Below are 20,176 nucleotides of genomic sequence, written 5' to 3'. Positions count from 1 at the left end.
TAATTTGACTTAATTTCAACTATTCACTCCATTCAATCAGTACCATTGCAAACCGTATAGCTCTCCAATGTCCTGCATTATTACAGTGACAGTGTATATTCGACCCTGTTGGAAGAGTGACAACTTGAAATTAAATTTGTTATTTGGAGATAAGACACACCGGGGCACTAAGAGCTTTCTAGTGTCCATATCAAGTTACTCTAGTGTTGGTCCATATAACCATATGTTTGGTTGGTTGCACATTTTTAGCACAGCCTTCTAATATTGGACTGTATCCTACAACTGATTCCCTACTGCAGGGCTATTCAACTGGCGGCCCGCGGGCCAGATCCGGCCCGCGGGATGATTCTGACCGGCCCGCCAAAGATTACATGATAATAAAAAATAATATATATATTTTTTTTTTATACTTTTTTTTTTCATGTCAACGTTCACACGCACAATTGAGCCAAAAGTCACTCAATTAAGGGGAGACACTGCAGGTGAATAGGGTAAAATAATTAACTAATAGATATCACAATGAAACTTCCCCAGTTGATTACTTATATTAAGACAAGACTTTTTTGTATTACAAGTTTTCTGAAATTGTATGTTTAAATATGCAAATGAGGCATGATCTACTTAAATATGCACTAATTTGCATATAATTCCAGGACAGAAATCTGAACATTGGATAAAGCCATTTTCAAAATTATAGTTTCATTTTGTTGACATATTAGAGCCAAAGGTTATTACAGAGGGGATTTTGGATATCTCTTTTTATCACTCCATAAATCAGAAAATACTCCATTCAGTCCATTTTTATGGTAAAATTCCATATTTCGCCATGTTTTTGGAATAAAATGTGATATAAATCAGGGTATGAATGCGATATCAACAAACCCTTCTGTAAATACCTTCAGAACATAGATATGAATAGAACTGGAAGGTGTGGTGTATGTGAGTGCTACTGAAGTGGAGATTTCTGGCTCAGAGTATGAGGAAAAACTCTTAAAACTCATTTTTGGGAAAACGCCTTCAAAGTTCTGTATTGTAAAATGCCATACTTTTTTTTTTTAAACAGATATTTACAAACACAATACCTAATCAAACCATTAGTAATAGACAACCTAAACACATGCCTGATAACTGAATAATAATAATAATGATGTTATTGAACTGAACAGAACTACACACAGGCTACAAACAGTGTAGTACAGTGTAGTACCCCCTAATAGGCAAAAAATATTTGAATAGATATCACTATGAAACTTTCCCAATTTATTATGTACATATAAACTAAGAAAAAATATATTGCAAGTTTTCTGAAATTTATGTTTATATATGCAAATGAGGCACTTCCCCATAAAATATGTGCACATTTATGGATGCAATAAGGCAAAATGATGTAAAATAAACAACTAAATGTGTGTTATTGACGTTTTATTGTCACTAGTTTCATAGAAGACATGTTTAGGAAGCAAAATATAACAAAATCTCAAAATCAACAAAAAAAGTATATTTGACTATTCACCTGCAGTGTCTCGCCTTAATGACAGATTTCATTGATAAATTGAGGGAAAACGTTGCAAGTCGATTTGATGAATTTGACATGTCCAGAGAATTGATGCATTTTGTGAGCAACCCATTTGCCAATGTAGCTGCTATTTCCACAAAAGGACAAGAGTTCCTTGCATCACTTCACATTAATGAAGGTCTCCTGCAACTTGAAATAATTGAGCAAGCATCATCTGCTCTGAAGCAGGCACTTGAGAATGAATCCACCACAACATTTTGGATAAAGTGTATTCATGTCAACACATTCCCCAAAATAAAAACGCTGGCAATATCTGTGCTAACAATGTTTGGCTCAACATACACCTGTGAATCCAGTTTCTCTCACATGAATGCCATTAAAACAAGCAACCGTGCCTCCTTGACAAATGAGCATTTGCATCACTGTTTGCGGGTAGCCCTCACTTCCTATGAACCCTCTTTCTCTGCCATTGCCCAGTCAAAGAAGTGCAATCTCGCTCATTAGATGTGTGTATGTAGGCTAGGCCTGTCTGCCCCCCCCCCCCCCCCCCCCTGATGTTTGAGAGTTAAGAGTGGACAATAAGTGCTAATAAGATGCTGTGATTTGCTGTTGTTGCACAGACATGAAGCACTTTTTCATAAGCTCAGCTGCACTATAAATGTGTTTTTTTGTTCAAGTGTTGATGTTAGAATGTTCAGATGCACATCATGCACTTGTTTGTTTTTTATTTTATATTTATATTGAAATGTTGAAGAGGAGATGTTGCAGTTGTTGCACAGTCATAAATGAAGCACTTTTTGCAGGAGATGTTGCAGATGTGGCACATAAATGAAGCACTTTTTTTGAAAAGTATACTACTTTTGCAATGTAGTTAAATAAAAGTTGTGAAAATGTGGTTGTGTGTTGTGTCAAGTGTACATATATTCATAGCACGGGGAGGCGCCGTGGCAGTCCGGCCCCTGGCCCCTTGGGTTTCTGACAATGTGGCCCCCTGAACAATTTTGTTGAATAGCCCTGCCCTACTGTAATGAGACACTCAATACAGACCGGTACATGATGCAACCTACCCTCTGTTTTATCCACAGTAAGAATTAGGACTGGGCGATTCTTGTCACAATTCTTCTCTCTAAGAATTGAGATCACGATCTTCTCATACGACTCTTATTTTCTCAATAAAATAATTTATTGCACTTCTTTAGATAACACAACATATAGGAAAGTGCTTGACTTAAACTTAAATATATATGAAAGTGCTTGACTTAAACTGAGACTGCATAGGTCTATGAATCGAGATCGCGATTATTCTTTTTTAATTTATTTTTATTTTTATTATTGATCTTTTTCCCCCTCCATTTTTCCTCCGATTTTCTCCCATCCCAATGTTAGTCGTTATGCCAATTCCCAATCCCCTTCCTGGTCGCTGCGCACTTACCCCCCACAGTCAGATCATCTGGGAGAGTGGAGGCTATCACGTGCTTCCTCCGACACACGTCCAGCCAATCAACCGCTTCTTTTCACCTGGCAGCGCGGATTCTCATTGAGAGGGCGTAGCGTGTGGAAGGATCACACTATCCCACTCAGGTCCCATCCGCGCTTAGCAGGCGCCCCGACCGAACTGTAGGAGTCGCTGTTTACAACGACCCGGACCCACCCCGCCAGCTTCTCCCACCCTCTAATACTGCCAATTGTATTAGTGTGAACGGCCAGCCAAGCTGGTGACAACCCCGGAGCTGTGAGCTGGATTCGAACAGGCGAATCCAGCTCACAGCTCCGGGGTTGGTGACAAACGCAATCTCCGCTACGTCACCTAACCGCCCACATTCTTTTTTAATTTCATTTTTTTTTGATTTTTTCAGATTAATTGCCTAGCCCTAGTAAGAATACAGCTCTCTAAAAAGTTTATTATTCTCTGTGGACATAAGCCACTTGCACTGTAGTGCCAATGTTTAGTTGTCCACACCTGATTTATGTTTGATGTTCATGTTTGATTTATCTTGTACCAATGGTCACACATCTCAGGTAGCATAGAGTAAAGGTTAGTTACCACGTTTTTCTCTAGGCTATTTTGGTATTTAGGGTTTTGCTTGCATCTCACAGATGCTTCGGCAAGGGAAGGGGTGTTTTCTGTGTTCTTTGTGTGTTTTGTACTGTATTACTTGTTCTCGTTTTGTATGTTTGTGTTTTCTGTACTGTATTATGTGTTCTTGGTTCTAGTTTTTGTGTTTTCTGTACTGTATTACTTGTTTTTGTCTTTTGATTTTACACATTCAAGGTCAACCAAAATCTCTGGTCTACATGGTACCCTGTTCTTTACACATCTTCTCTTTCCCAAGACATGACTCAGCCAGGTGTAGCCAGCTCGATAGGAGGAAATGGTCTTAATCTTATTACCGTACTTTTCGGACTATAAGCCGCGGCTTTTTCCCCCATTTTTCTACCCTGCGGCTTATATAACGGTGCGGCTTATATGTGACTCGACGTGACCAAACCCGAAAATGTAAAAATCTAAATATTGCTTTTTTGACTGCATTGAAATGTTATTTATCTGTTCCCTTATTTGCTAAACTTAATACAACTTGTAAATGAGTTAATTCTTGTTATTTTTCCGACAGTATTGTGTCCCAATGCTAATTACATGGTAATTAAACATTAAAACACCTGCGGCTTATAGTCCAGTGCGGCTTATATATGTACACATCATTCAATTTAGCTGCTGCGGCTTATATTCAGGTGCGGCTTATAGTGCGAAAAGTACGGTACTTGGAATTGCAGAGGCATTAATAACCCAGTTAAACGTAGTAAGGTTCTCCACCACCTTCACCAATTAAAGGCTCATATTATTTTTCTGCAGGAGACTCATCTTAAAACCTCACAACATTCCAGTCTTAGAAGCAGATGGGTGGGTCAAGTGTTTCACTCCTCATTTCAGAGTAAGGCCAGGGGGGTGGCTATTCTAATTCACAGATCAGTACCTTTTACATGTTCCAATGTGATTGCAGACCGCAATGGCAGATATGTAATTGTCAGCGGTAGGTTATTTAACACAAATGTACTCCTTGTCAATATCTATGCTCCTAACTGGGACAATGGGGATTTTTTTTAATCTGTTTTCTCCACTCTCCCTGACATGTCTTCCCACATGTTGATAGTAGGAGGTGACTTTAACTGCTGGCTGGATCCACATTTGGACCGTTCCTCCACTAAACCTACTACTTTGACAACCTCAGCTAGGGTAGTCCGGACCTTTATGTCTGATTAATGCGGTTTCTGACCCTTGGAGATTATCTAACCCATCTGGTAAAGTATACTCCTTCTTCTCACCAGTCCACCACACCTTTACACGTATAGACTACTTCCTTGTAGACGACAGACTTCTTCATTCCGTATCTTCATGCTTGTATAATCCAATAATTATCTCTGATCATGCCCCTGTTACCCTAGTAGTAGTCTTTCAGGCTGCCACCAATCTACGACCACCCTGGCGTCTGAACACCCACCTGCTCAGTAAAGACGACTTTGTGAATTTTGTGTCAAACCAAATAGATTTTTTCTTAAGTACAAATAGAACCCCAAGCATCTCTGCATCGACTCTCTGGGAAACTTTGAAAGCCTATCTCAGAGGCGAAATAATTTCATATGCTGCATATGAGAGGAAACAGAAAAATAACAGACTATCTGTACTGAAGCGCAGTATCGCTCAATTAGACAATGTATATGCTGTATCACCATCTCCAGATGCTTATAAGGAGCGTCTAGCTTTGCAAGCAGAACATGATACACTACTGACAGATCAGGTTACTGAACTGCTTATCAAATCTAGAAGCACTTATTACGAACAAGGAGATAAAGCCAATAAATTACAAGCTCACAAGCTGCGCCAGGTCTCGTCTTCACACCAGATTCCTAAAGTCCGCACATCGTCTGGGATATCCTTAGACCCCAAAGAGATCAATAACGAATTTAAGCGTTTCTACCAATCTTTATATACATCTGAAAACGAACCCGATATCTCAGAATTAGATGACTTCTTACACTCCCTCGATATTCCTTTAATTAGCCAAGACCTGGTAGGAAAATTAGAACAGCCACTTACTACTGAAGAACTATCTATGGCCGTAAAATCTCTTCAATCCAGGAAAAGTCTAGGACCGGGCGGCTACTCAGCCGAGTTCTACAAGAAGTTTCTTCCTAAGATAGCCCCTATCCTAAACGAAATGTACAATGAAGCATTTGTAAATGGCACTCTCCCACAGACTCTTACCTTAGCCACGATCTCTCTAATACTTAAAAAAACAAAGACCCTCTGGAATGTGCTTCATATCGTCCAATCAGCCTACTAAATGTAGACTATAAAATCTTAGCCAAGCTCCTAGCAATACGTTTAGAATCAGTCCTTCCGTCAATTATCTCACCTGATCAAACAGGATTTATGAAAAATAGACACTCATTCTTTAATCTTAGATGTTTAGTTAACATCATACATAACCCCTCTATGACCAATACCTCTGAGGCTGTCATATCCCTAGACGCAGAGAAGGCATTCGACAGGGTGGAATGGAAATACCTTTTCCACACCCTAAATAAATTCGGCTTTGGCTCTAAATTCACTACTTGGATACGACTTTTGTATTCATCCCTTCAAGCCTCAGTCAGGACTAATGACACACAATCCAGTTGGTTTCCCCTACAGCGCTCAACACGTCAAGGTTGCCCTTTAAGTCCTTTATTATTTGCCCTTGCCATAGAACCCCTTGCAATAGCACTCCGCCTTAACCCTCTCATCAAAGGTATAGTTAGATACGGCCATGAACATAAGGTTGTATGCGGACGATTTATTATTGTATACATCTGATCTTTCTGTTTCTGTCCCCGCTGCCCTTATCACTATCGAATCCTTTGGCAGCTTATCAGGCTATAAATTGAACCTTAACAAGAGCGAACTGATGCCACTTAATATAGCCGCAAAAAAGTCTCCTCTACACAATCTGCCATTTAGGATTGCCCACGATGGCTTCACTTATCTTGGGGTACATGTTACAGACAAATTCAACAAACTCTTTCAGGCCAACTTTGCCCCCCTCCTAACTCGTACTAAGGATGATTTTGAACGCTGGTCTATACTACACCTCTCTCTAGCCGCAATAATTAACTCTGTTAAAATGAATACCCTCCCAAGATTTTTGTATCTCTTTTAATGCCTACCTATTTTTCTCCCCAATGCATTTTTTAAGAAAATTGATGGCCTGATTTTGTCTTATATATGGGATAAGAAGCCTCCCAGGATAAGAAAGCAGCTCTTACAGAGGCCCAAATCAGACGGAGGCCTCGGGCTACCGGATCTTAGGTTCTACTACTGGGCTGCTAACTTTAGGACCGTTCAGTTTTGGCTACAGTGTAGTGGGATGTCCTCACCTCCAGTTTGGCTGGAGATGGAGGCAGCCTCGTCCGTACCGGCATCACTGACCTCTCTCGCCCACGCCACTAGTTTAGGCCCTTATATCCCCTTTACAAAAAATGTATGCGTCAAATCAACAATGGAAATTTGGAACCAATCTAGACGCCACTTTGGCTTTCACGCAACATCTTTTGATTGATGGACTAGTCTCGGTATTAGAACATTTAAAGATATCTATATCGACAATACCTTTGCTACGTTCGAACAATTATCGGTTAAGTACGGTCTCCCCAGAAGTATTTTTTTTTGGTTTTTACAGATCCGGAGCTATGTCCGCAGCTTAGATACCCAGTTCCCCATCCTTCCTGGTGAAACACAACTTGACATTTTTTTTACCCCTCTTCCCACTCTAAAGGGCTCCCTGTCGAGAATTTATAGGCAGCTAGGCTCACTACAGCCCACCTCCTTAAATATTATTAAGTCCTCATGGGAGGAGGAATTGGGGGATGAGATATCAGATGACATGTGGGAAAAAGCACTCAAAAAGGTTCACACCTCTTCCATCTGTGCTCGACATGGTCTCATCCAATGCAAAATCATCCACGAGCTCACTGGACTCCAATGAGACTATCCAGAATTTACAAACGTGTGAAACCTAACTGTCCACGATGTAATCGGTCCCCAGCAAACCATGTGCACATGTTTTGGAGCTGTCCATCCCTAGTGGACCTTTGAAAAAATATCTTCAATACACTCTCTGAAATATGCAGTACTCAGGTGGAACCAGACCCTTTCACTGCGCTATTTGGAGTTTCCTCACCCTTATTACAACTGACAAATACTAATAAAGAGGTCTTGGCTTTTGTTACTTTGTTAGCGAGACGGTTAATCCTACTTCAGTGGAAATCCTCCTTACCCCCTTCTCATGCCCTTTGGATTAAATCTATTCTTAACTGTATTAAACTAGAAAAAAATCAGACTCCGAGGATCTACAGACAAGTTATTTTCTATGTGGGCTCCCTTCTTTTCCTATGTTGAGAGGATCCACCTTCCCATAGTCCCAGACTGATACTCACTCACACAATACCCTTGGTACACTACTCACTCATCCCTCCCCTTCAAACTTTCTCCTTTGATGCACCAAATCAACACCAGAGTTGGTTGACCTATGAATCACTGTACTCACTTTTTCAAATGTATCTCCTTATCTTTTTTGACCCTGTTTATTCTATTTTTACTTTTAATTTTTTATATATTCTTTAATTTTTTTTATTTAAAAAAAAAAGTCTTATTACCACTACTATAATCTCTCTCTGAAACTGTTTTTGTTTGTCTGCCTGTCATTTTGTCTTGATGTCTGTTGTCCTTTGTATTCCGTTTTGTGTTTCAAATAGAAAATGTTCAAGTACATAACATATAATTTGTAAATGTTGATGAATTGAAAATGGGGGACCCTGATGTAAACAAGACAAAAGTCTTTCTCTGGTCTGCATCCTCTTAGCAGTTGTGTGTATTGAGCCATACTGTATTGTACCCATTCTGCAATCTGTTAATGTCAATCAATCAACTCTAACTCAGGGTGTGACTCAGGTCAGTGGGGGGGGGGGGGGGGGGGTAGAGAGAGGAGAGCAGGTCTCACAAAACCTTCTGAATTGCATCCGTTTTCGATTGGAAACACTGGTCCTTCAGGGAGATCTCCACTCCTTCCCCACCACCACCACTACCCAAGTACTGACAACAGTTCCATTTAGGTCCATAGTCCTTTTGCTATCCTACACTGTATATACTATACACGTGTGTAAAACACATAGACTTAAACTGAATTTTATTTACCCTCTCTCTCTACGTAGCAATATCTAGGTAGTTGGTCAGTATCATCAGTATGTCAACTGCTTCCCAGCTCACTCAGCCTGTGGTCGAGTCAGTGACGTCACAAGGTGCAACGGGCTGAAATGGAACCGTGGCGGTTTCTTTCTTTGCCATGTGATTGCGCAGAGCCACAGCTCATTGGCTACAGTTGTCATTTAACATTTGAACTGATTGACTCTTAACCCTTTCACTGCCACACTACAGAAGGTTAACCCTTTACTATCACGGTTAACCGTCTGTAGTGTGATAGTAAAGGGTTAACCTTCTGTAGTGTGGCAGTGAATATTAGACCATGTATACTCGCAATTTAAGAATGGGTACAAGGCACAGGCTCTTAGTCCATTCGGCAAGTCGGACCACGCAGCCATCTTTCTTTTGCCAAAGTACAAACAAAATCTCAAGCGTGCGCCGTCTCGCGAGAGGTTAAGTGTTGGACTGTGGCGTCAGAGGAGACACTCCAGGCTGCACTAGAATGCACAGACTGGAGTGTGTTCCGTGATAACACAGCCAATATTAACGAATACACTGAAACGGTGCTCGACTTTGTCTGTACTCTGGTAGAAGAAACAATCCCCTCTACCACAATTAGAATATACCCAAATCAAAAGCCCTGGGTAGATAAATCCGTCCGTGATGCTCTGAAAGTGTGCACCTCAGCCTACAACGCCGGGCTTGTGACAGGCAACATGAATGACCACAAGGTGGCGAGATACAACGTCAGGAGAGCAGTAATAGAGGCAAAACGGCGTTATAGGGATAAAGTTGAACTTCAGTTTGAATAGGCTGACTCTAGAGGTATGTGGCAGGGCCTCAGAACGATGACAGATTACAAAGGCACCCCCCTCAAACTGAACAGTGACATCTCCTTAGCAAATGATCTCAATACCTTCTATGCGAGGTTTGAGGCTGGGAATAACAACACCAGTCTACAAACCACTGCAATGGAGGGGGGGGGGGGGGGGGGGGGGGCGCTGCTGATGGAGATTCAGTGTTCAGGATAACAGAACATGAGGTGAAGAGGACCTTTAAGAAAGTGAATATCAGGAAGGCAGCAGGACCGGACGGCATCCCCGGCCGCATCCTAAAAGTCTGTGCCGACCAACTGGCCCCGGTATTCACTGACATATTTAACCTGTCCTTAGAACAGGCTGTCATCCCCACCTGTCTGAAGAAGTCCACCATTATCCCTGTACCCAAAAAATCTACGCCCGCTTGCCTCAACGACTACCGCCCTGTAGCTCTCACCTCCATAGCCATGAAGTGCTTTGAGAAGCTAGTGAAGGGCTACATCTGTTCCTCCCTCCCCATCAACCTGGACCCCCTGCAATTTGCATACCGCCCCAACAGGTCCACGGAGGACGCCATAGCCCATGTGCTACACACAGCAGCATCACACCTGGACAAGAGGCAGGGGAACTATGTGAGAATGCTGTTCATCGACTACAGCTCAGCATTCAATACCATAGTCCCCTCCAAACTCATAGCCAAGCTCAGGGACCTGGGCTTGAACTATGACCTCTGCCAGTGGGTCTTGGACTCCCTGACGGGTAGACCCCAGGTGTTAAGAGCAGGCAACTGCACCTCCTCATCCGTCACGCTCAACATAGGGGCCCCCCAGGGCTGTGTTCTGAGTCCCCTCCTCGACTCCCTGTACACACATGACTGTGTGGCACAGCGGAACAACAACACAATCATCAAATTTGCTGATGACACAGTAGTGGTGGGCCTGATCTCTGCCAACGACGAGAGGGCCTACCTGGAAGAGGTAGAGAATCTGTCGCAGTGGTGTCAGGAGAACTGCCTCTCCCTGAACGTCAGCAAAACAAGAGATGATTGTGGACTTCAGGAGGTCGGGGGTCAGGGACTACAGCCCCCTCAGCATCGACGGGGCACCGGTTGAGAGAGTGAACAGTTTCAAGTACCTCGGAGTCCACATATCCGAGGACTTGACATGGACCACACACATTGACAGTGTTGTGAAGAAGGCACGGCAACGCCTCTACTTCCTCAGGCGCCTAAGGAAGTTCCAAGTCAGTCAGAAGATCCTTAATAACTTCTACTCATGCACAATAGAGAGCATCCTGACAGGCAATATCACCTCCTGGTTTGGGAATAGCACCGCACAAGACCGTAGCAGACTACAGAGAGTGGCCCGTTCAGCCGAACGCACAATTGGAGGGGGGCTTCCCACTCTCCAGAACATTTACAACAAGCGGTGCATGGGTAAGGCTAAGAGAATTATCAAAGACTCCAGCCACCCAAACAACTGCCTCTTTGAACTGCTGCGGTCAGGCAAGCGATACCGGAGTCTCATGGCAAGCACAGAAAGACTCAGAAGAAGCTTCTATCCCCAGGCCATCAGGATGCTCAACGAACAATAACACTATGTAACAACCATCAAATGCACTCACAGCACACACATCCACACGCACACACTCACTTAAACAAACAACTCACTGCAGCACCCACTTTAGAATACCTAAACACACTTTATATTTATTGGTAAAGAATTTGCACTACAACCCATACCTCATTACACCTTACTGTAAATTGTACCTAAATTGTACCTCATCCCATTTCTGCTTTGCACTATATAGTATATTGTATAGCATATTGTATGGTAACTCAGTTACTTCTACTCTGCATTGAACATTGTACATATGTACATACTGAACACTTGTGTCCACGTACGTGACTTCTATTTTTTACTTGCTATACTTATTTAATTTTATACTTATCTATTTTTGTCTAGCACAGTCTCTGGAGCGTAACAGAAAGAAGTATTTTGTATAAAAGTATTCTGTACTTCTGTATGACAACTAATAAAGAAACTTGAAACTTGAACTTGAAAGGGTTAACCTGCTGTAGTGTGGCAGTGAAAGGGTTAACCGGTTGGTGGTAGTGCGGCAGTGAAAGGGTTAACTAATGGACCCTGCACGGACCATCGCGCACTCTACACGTCACAATGCAATTTATTAGCATCGTAAATCATATTTGTATATACGCATATTTATGTATTGATAATACGTTTATTTTTACCAGGGTAGAATACGACTTAGTATAGAGTATTGCACTTTGTACAGACTAGAGTAGACGAAGCTATATATATTTGTACATGGGGTTGAATTTCTGGGGTGTTGCTGAGCTCACCAGCTCACATTTCAGAATGTACCAAACAGTTGATTTGGCCACACCTAATGTTTTAGCTACTACATAGTACAGCTCAACCCATTGAAGGATGTCGAGGTTTTTTCAATGTATATAATGTATATATTGGGGGAGATGACAGCATCTAGAGGTGCCAGGTCAGAGAGGTAGATGTGGTGGTGGAGGCGGTCAGAGAGAGTCAGTGTGTTTAGCAGCAGTCAGTGTGGTAGCAGCGAGCAGGTTGTGTGCATGCCGAGGCACATAACAACTGATAAGGACTGCGAGCAGGCAGAATGGTCAGAGAGAGAGTTTGACATCAATAGAACAGACGTTAATGTGTGTGAAGGGTGAACAGCAGTTCCCATGACAGCGCGTCACATGGCAACAAGAAGAGGGGCGGGGCCTGTCATTGATATGCCGAGATGATAATGATGATGATGAATATTATAAATGTGAGTTTCCTTCCGGGTGTAAGTTAGATCTAGACACGAAGCTGACGCGAGCGGACGTGGATCAGACTTTCATCCCTCTCTTACCCTCGCTGGTGGGGGAGGGGAGATGACACATCATCATTAGCTTCGGCTAATGGGAGAAGGGTTTTGGCTAACGATGAGGCCTCAGCCACCATTGGACTAAACAGCAGAAGAGACGATAGAATAATAAATTTAGTGTTCCATCAAAGACGTTTCAAGGACAATACGAGATGGGTAACATCTGAGGCTTTTGTTTATGTAATGACAAAGATTACAAAAGGTATGAGACGTCGGAGAAATAAACACAACGCAGAAACTACATGAGCCAACGATGAAGAGAGGTGATAAGTGGCTGATTGATCCAAATCTAACACCATGACCTTATTTCAACCAACTACATACAGTAGTACAGCTTAACCAATGACCTTATTTCAACATACTATACAGTATGTTATTTCAACCTACTACAGCTCAACCCATGACCTTATTTCTGAAGGATTTGGGTGTTTTTCATTGATCAGGACAGTTTCACATTCATTAACTCCATTCTCTGTAGAAGCGCAGGGCCTGTGAGAGATAGCAAAACCATAATAATAGATAAGACAGAGCCAGGCACAGAGCTCAGGGTCGGCATTCTTGCAGAGTGCGGTAGGTCTCTTTGGGTCAGGGGTTAGGGAGGGAATTAGGCCCCCCGAACCATAGCCCCAAACAGGCAGCAGCGGAATTGCAAAGTTCAGAGGGCACGTTAAAATCACTCATATAGTGGTGGGGAGAGGGAACTGAAGGCCCTCATGTCTAATGAAAGATGAATTAACATCTTGCTGTGGCACCGTCTAGTCGGCGCAGTTGTCGCATGTCAATCTTGTTGGCAATGCGTGGTAGGCGGGTGACAGCCCACACCTAGCAGAGGTGCATGGGGTACCTCTGTGAACAGGCAAGGCTGGTGGAAACGCTCAAAGTTTCTATACCCATAGCAAAGTGGGGTGGGGACCAGACCGTCGGTTCCTAACTGGGTGGCTAATAACCACTACGGGATCCTGATTAGACGATGGATCAGGGATCAGGGATCGCCATCGACTGCGTCAGCGGTGGGTCGGATCGCACAGGGCAGTAAGACCATGATGATGGCCGCCGCGTTCGGCTCAATGTACTGTACAGTCAGGCCACTATAAGCTAAAACCGGATGAGTTAGTAAGCGAGTAGTGTTTCCTGTGATCAGAGTTTTGGGAAGCAGGATGCTGAGGTTTGTCAATCCAGGAGAGTCTGGATCCTAAGGCCTAGGAGTGGACAGGGAACCTCACTCAAGAGAGGGAGTGAGGGAATCTCGCCCTGAGGGAGGGAGGTTGGCCCTGAGATAGGGAGGTTCAAAAGGTCAAGGTTCAAAGGGTCAAAGCGGACGAGCTGCTGCCGTCGCTTAGTAACGCGTCTCAGGGAGGAGACAGTCTTCACGTTCAGTAGACAGGGAGAGAGAGACAGGCCGTTGCTAGGTGACAAGACGAATAGATAACCGCTCATTAAGAGACGGTGTCGATCGCTTAGCTAGGCCCAGTTGAAGTTGTGTTCGAAGGCAGACAGACCACATCAAGCAGAGGTGAGCCAGCCTCTTCGGAGGCTGGGGGAGGGGAAAAGACCACGAGGAAATACATTTACATTTAGTCATTTAGCTGACGCTTTTATCCATGGGAAATAGGCCGCTAGCGGGGAGGTAGGAGAGATAGCACCTACAGAGAGATATGGAACTTTAGGTTCTTTACCTCTAAAGACATTCAATTTGTTCCTTCTGTACGAGAACCTTTGTTTATGTAAATAAACCATCCTTCTTCTGATGAGACGACGACTCCAGTAAATTCTTTTTGAATTCCAACATTTCAACAATTTATTCAATGAGATATTCATAATTAACAATGATCATTATTAATACAATATATACAAATTCATCAACATAGAAAACTATTTGTAAAAAACTAAAAAATGTAGTAGATAAATCTTCATTAAAATGTCAAAATAATTGTGAGAAACCAAAGTCCAAAACAGTATTTTTTTTTATATTCCTTTTCACGTCATCTTTCTGTTTTCATGTCCTCTGTAGTGTCCTCACACATCTTTTTAACTCCTTTCATACTCCTCTTTCGGTGGGTCGGTCCCGTTCCCTCTCGTTCATACTCGTCTCTCTGCGCCGACGGTGGGTCGGTCCCGTTCCCTCTCGTTCATACTCGTCTCTCTGCGCCGACGGTGGGTCGGTCCCGTTCCCTCTCGTTCATACTCGTCTCTCTGCGCCGACGGTGGGTCGGTCCCGTTCCCTCTCCCTCTCTCCGGTCACGCGGATCAGGTAGCGGCTGGCTGACTGGAGGTCCCACTGGTACTTGGAGAGGATCCGCATGCAGTCCTCTTTGGAGCACAGACTCAACAAGTACAGCTGACCCAACTGAGGGAGGGAGCGAGGGAGGGAGGGAGGGAAAGAGAGAGAGAGAGAGAATTTCAGAGAGAGACAGAAACAGAGAAAGCATTTGAAAAGCTTTCTAGCAAATATTAAATGAATGGACCATTCTATCCATCCACCTAGCTCATTGAGCGCCATGCTCTTTCCCCATCTGTACTGCCTGGCGCCAGCTTTTCTTTTTTTTTTTTGTGCCATTTTCATGATATTTCACGATCTTTGCAGAGCTATTGTATATTCTATATTATAGCTATGGAGACAATAGTATGGCTCATTTGACAGACACTATTTATAGTCCAATATGTAAAAAAGAGTTTGTTTCTACATACCCTCATTCGTTCACAATCCCAAGATAAACATTGCCCCGTTTCAAAATAATCCAGGCTGGTTTTCTAGATCGAGAGATAGTGTGTTTTGTGCAGCGTATGTGCAAATCTCGCGGTGAAAGGATATCAACCATCAATTAATATCCCATTCGATGAGTTTGTTCTCTCCTCTCCCGCATTACTCTGCAGGCCAAGCCAACTCTAATTTGGTTTGACCTACTTACTCGTGGTGCAGGCTGTCTGGCCAAGTCTGTTTTACACACAGCTTGGTTTGACCTGCCGACCTTTTGGCCCCGGACCCCTCTCCCCACACAGACCCACACATGCACCCACGAGCAGATCTCCTATTGCTGCTTGCGTCTGACGACTGGCCGGCTCACATGCACGCACCCATATATACACACACTGATAGAACGTTCGTTTCACACACACTTACACACAAACATACACACAGATAAACACACATAGGATTTATGGACAGCATAAATTTATGGACTGCCTTGCTTAAGTATCACAAAGTGTCATAGTTAAAGACAAATTACTAGAGTGAGGACATGACCTCAAGCCTAGTCCCGCACACACTAAGTTCAAACGCATACACAACTATCTACACACAGAGACACAACCGTCCAAATGGGGGGGACCCAAGAGAACACTTATCGTTCAGCCCCCACCCTTACTGGAAAGCCCGTACTGAAAACGGCCCCTCCTTCTACTCCACTTCCTGCCTAAAGTTCTTTGTCCTCAAACTATGACGCGACAACTATCAATCATCAAGTCAGGAAAGAGGTGTGTCTACGTGCTACTGTATAAAAGTTTGTCGTTGTCTGTCGTCGAGGCCATTCTGCGGTTTTCTGAAGTCAAGCAGGTGGTCCGGATTGAGATTTGTCCTTGTTGTGTTCTCCGTGTACTTTGAGATAAAAAACCTTGACTCCAGACTCAATTGTGTCTCACCGCTTCTTTCAACTAAAATAACTCAGTTTACATTATAGGAGGAGGCCTGTGAAAGAATTTCCTTTCAATTTCCTTTCAATTGGAGGCCCCAGCTGGGATTGATTGATCGCGGTGAACCAGTTGCCGTCTGGAGCCCCAGACACCGGTGTCTCGTCGTCAGTGACAAAACAAGTGCTAAAAATTGAAAAGGTGAGCAGACAACCTATTTAATTGAACTATCTGCAAAATTGAATATTCCAAATGTATGATTTTTTGTCTGGGGTGAGAACACAGGATGAGTAGATCGTAATCTGTATTTTTTATTTTTTGGTTTTGTCTTCTTGTCCATTTTGCATTTCGTCCCGGGACTGACTGACGAGTCGTAACGGTTGAGTGCATTGGTCCAGGTCGAAACGAGTGCCGGTGCTTTTTCTTCAAATGACAACAGGGTAAGCAGAAAACCGTTAATCATTTTCAGCAATTGGCCATTCTAAATTTAGAATTGTATTGTCATGTTGAAGAGGATGTACCTGCGTCTGTTGAGATCTGTGATGATATGAATATTGTCTCTAGAACACGAGGCACTTGGCTGTGCGATCGAGGTGGAAGTTCATACATTTTTTGTTTTCTTTATCCAGTGGAATTTTATAGCGTCTCTCTCTCCATGACCCTCGTCGGCACGGCCATGTTGCGTGGAGAGATAGCTATCGTGGTCATGGATTAAAATAGCACCGTTCCAAGAAACGTGGTACGGGGAAGCTATATATTGGTGGTTTATGGATTAAAATAGCACCGTTCAAAGGGGACGTGGTACGAGGTCGCTATATGGGGTGGATGGATTATTGGTAAAATAACGCATTTCCAACGTGGCCCCCGTCGTCACGGTCACAATTAGTTAGAAGGAAAGTGGTACGAAAAAGTTATTCATGGTTGCTGATATGTGTGTTGTATTAATAATGTGTAACAAATGTATGAAGTTCCATATGATGGGTAAAGCCATGTGTCTCCAGTCGAGTCAAGTGGGTAATTGAATATTCGTCACGGAATACGAAACCAATGCGTTATGTTGTTCCTAGTTTGGTTGATGCTGGTTGTCAATATTCCTAGACTATATTAGCGCTTCTACTATTTTAGTTTGGACTGATGCAATGAGAGAGGAAGCCATCTGCTCTCTCTCTCTCTCTCTCAGTCTTCCTGTGCCACGGAGGAGACGTGCGCCGTGGTGCGGAGCTGTTCCCTCCGTCGTGGTGCTGAAGCCAGCGCATTGTTCCAGCTTGGTCTGGGTGAATCTAGCTCTCTCTCTCTAACCATCTCTCTCTCTTTCTCTCTCTCCCGCTCTCCCTTCTCCTTCTCTCTCTCTCTCTCTCTCGTTCTCTCTCTTTTGTTCTTTTTCTCTCTCTCACTCTCCCCCTCCCCTGCTCTCTCTCTCTCTCTCTCTCTCTGTCTCTCTCTCTCGTTCTCTCTCTCTCTTCTCCCGCTCTCTCTCTCACAGCCCCCATTTACCTGTTACCACACACGTTTTTCACAGGACCCATTCAGTGTGTCTTGTCTTGTACTGATTCTCTCTCTCCCCCACTCGCTCTCTCTCTCCCTCCCTCTCCTTCTCTCTCTCTCTCGCTCCCTTTCTCTCTCTCTCTCGTTCTCTCTCTCTCTCTCCTTCTCTCTCTCTCTCTCTCGCTCCCTTTTTTCTTTCTCACTCTCTCTCTCGTTCCTTCTCTCTCTCACACTCTCTCTCTCTCCTTCTCTAAAACCCCCCTGCCTCTTTCTAAACAGGGCTAGGATTGACCTTTGACCTGAGGAGTGAAACTCGATACTTAACTGGGAAGTGCTTGTGGCACAGAGCGTTTTTCTCTCTGCCCCTCTCTCTCTGTCTCTAGCTCTCTCTCTCCCCTCTCTCTCTCTCTCTCTCATTCTCGCTCTCTCTAACCATCTCTCTCTCTTTCTCTTTCTCTCTCTCCCGCTCTCCCTCTCCCTCTCTCTCTCTCGTTCTCTCTCTCTCTTCTCCCTCTCTCTCACGGTAACTCGCACCCTAGCTAAGCTCCCCATTCCCTCTTTCTGTCTCTCTCTCTCAGACTAACTCACTCACTCTTTCACTCTATCTCTCTCCGTCTACCTCTCTCTCAATCTATCTCTCTCTCTCTTACTTCTCTCTCTCCTTCTCTCTTTTCTCTCTCTCTCCCGCTTCAAGAAAAATGACTGAACGAATTATACAAAGGTGGGAAACCTGTGGGCCGGGTAGCATAGGCCAGGTAATGGCAGCCACACATTCAAGATGGGTTGACATGGTAGTCAAGAGAGAAAGGATGAAGGCGAGTAAACGATTTGTTAAATGGGCAGAGAGCGTACTGGGGGGGCGGGGTGATGAACCGCGGGGGTACCCCCCATCTGGATCAGGAGACTGTTTCTTGTGTGGTCAGTGGTCCGGGGAAGGCCCCTGTCCATCTACCCCCTACCCACCTGATGAGCCGGGGTCAGGAAATTGTTTCTCGTGTGGCATGCCTGGTCATTGGTCCCGAGAATGTCCCTACAGGGCTCCGTACCTACCTGCCCGACAGGGAGAACCGGCGCGGAGTGAGAGGGGGGGGGGCGCGAGAGGCGTGCACAACCCCTTTGAGTGGGGCACTTAACCTGTGGCCGTTGTCTGACCAGTGCCCCCTCTCCCTATTACATTCACGCTCACCCTGACTACTCTCTCTCTCCCAAGCTCTCTCTCTTTCTCTTCCTCTCTCTCTCTCCCTTCTCAGACTCAGCACAGAGGACACAGCTGTCCCAGGTGGGAAGAGGAAGCTGAGGCATTTTTAGCTAGCTGCTCCTGTTTTCTGGGAGAAGTTAAAAGTGGCTATGGAGATTCCCCCGGGCATTCCAACGGCTTCTGGTAGCAGTGCCGAAGGGACTAATCGACGCGTACACCCGATGGCCGTACACCCGATGGCCGAACACCCAATGGCCCCACTGGGGGCTATAGGCCTTACGTCTAGGTCTGGCGTTATAGCTCGGCTACAATCAATAGGCGCAGAGAGCTTTGTGTCAATGTCAAGCCGAGACGTGGCTTTCCTTAAGGAAGGTATGTTGCGAAATGGGAAGGGAAGGGTGATTACGTTTCCCCCCCTCGATCCCCATTGACCTCTCGTGTTCTCTCTCTCCTGGGCCTAAGGGGGAGTAATAGCAGACAGGGAGAATAGCCACTAATATGTTTGTTTGTCTATGCGATACTAAATGCATGCGTGATTATGCATGTATGTTCCACCTAGTACATGTGCGTGAATGTTATGTTTGGTTTTGAGTTGGTTCCTATTTCCTTAAATTTTTTGACTGAGTGGGTGGTGATAGAGTCCAATAACTGCATGTTTCTATGGGGACAGAATGTTGGTGCTTGTTTTTTCCTTTTTTTCCCCTGCTCTCCTCTGAGAGGCCGTGGACCACCCAGCTTGGACGCTGGAATATACCCCTGGGGCTAGCCTGGTCAGTAGAATGCTGTATACTCATTAGGATGCTGTATACTCATTAGGATACTGTATAACTCATTAGGATACTGTATACTCATTAGGATACTGTATACTCATTAGGATACTGTGTACTTGTTGGAATACTGTATACTCATTGGACTACTGTATGCTCAATAGATTAGATCTGTGTTAGGAATGCACTGATATAGGACAATGTGTGTTTTGTTTGGTTTTGATTTGGTTTTTACTATATGTTTTGTTGGAGTATGTATTTCTGATGTGGTCCTCTCTTTCATTTGTGAGATGGGTGATGATGAGCACGGAGCGTGACGCAGATGAGCCAGTGATTGCAGTCTGAAAGTTGAGTGGTTCTTTTGCACATTTTGTATGTGTTTCAATCAATCGATGGGTTTCTCATACAGGGTGTTGTTCTGCTGTGTAAGCTGTGGTGTTCTGTGTGCTTTGTTTCTTCCACAGGCTGTCGGGTTGGGGAGTGGCTGAGCGACCAGCTGAGTGGGTGGACACGATGGGGGAGCGGTCAGCTGTCGTCTGCTTCCTTGGGGACGCTGTGGTCATGCTGAGAACCGTATCGGGGCCCTTCTCCTCTCCATACCTCTGCCGGTGGTGACGGAAC

At 44.2% G+C, this 20,176-nt stretch overlaps 1 protein-coding gene across 1 annotated transcript in view; it reads right to left on the bottom strand.

The window, feature by feature from the left end:
- Window positions 1-14,253: 14,253 nt before the first annotated feature.
- tnk1 (tyrosine kinase, non-receptor, 1) overlaps window positions 14,254-20,176 on the bottom strand; it is a 135,611-nt gene continuing 129,688 nt past the window's right edge. Inside the window, exon 14 of the mRNA XM_084312919.1 lies at window positions 14,254-14,825. Coding sequence (XP_084169045.1) covers window positions 14,658-14,825 — 168 coding nt within the window. The 3' untranslated portion in view covers window positions 14,254-14,657. The remainder of the gene's footprint in view (window positions 14,826-20,176) is intronic.

This window comes from Notolepis coatsorum, assembly GCF_963971535.1.
Source record: "Notolepis coatsorum genome assembly, chromosome: 4".
Taxonomy (NCBI): Eukaryota; Metazoa; Chordata; class Actinopteri; order Aulopiformes; family Paralepididae; genus Notolepis; species Notolepis coatsorum.
Note: the sequence above shows the minus strand (reverse complement) of the source record. Positions and strands in the feature narration are given on the sequence as shown.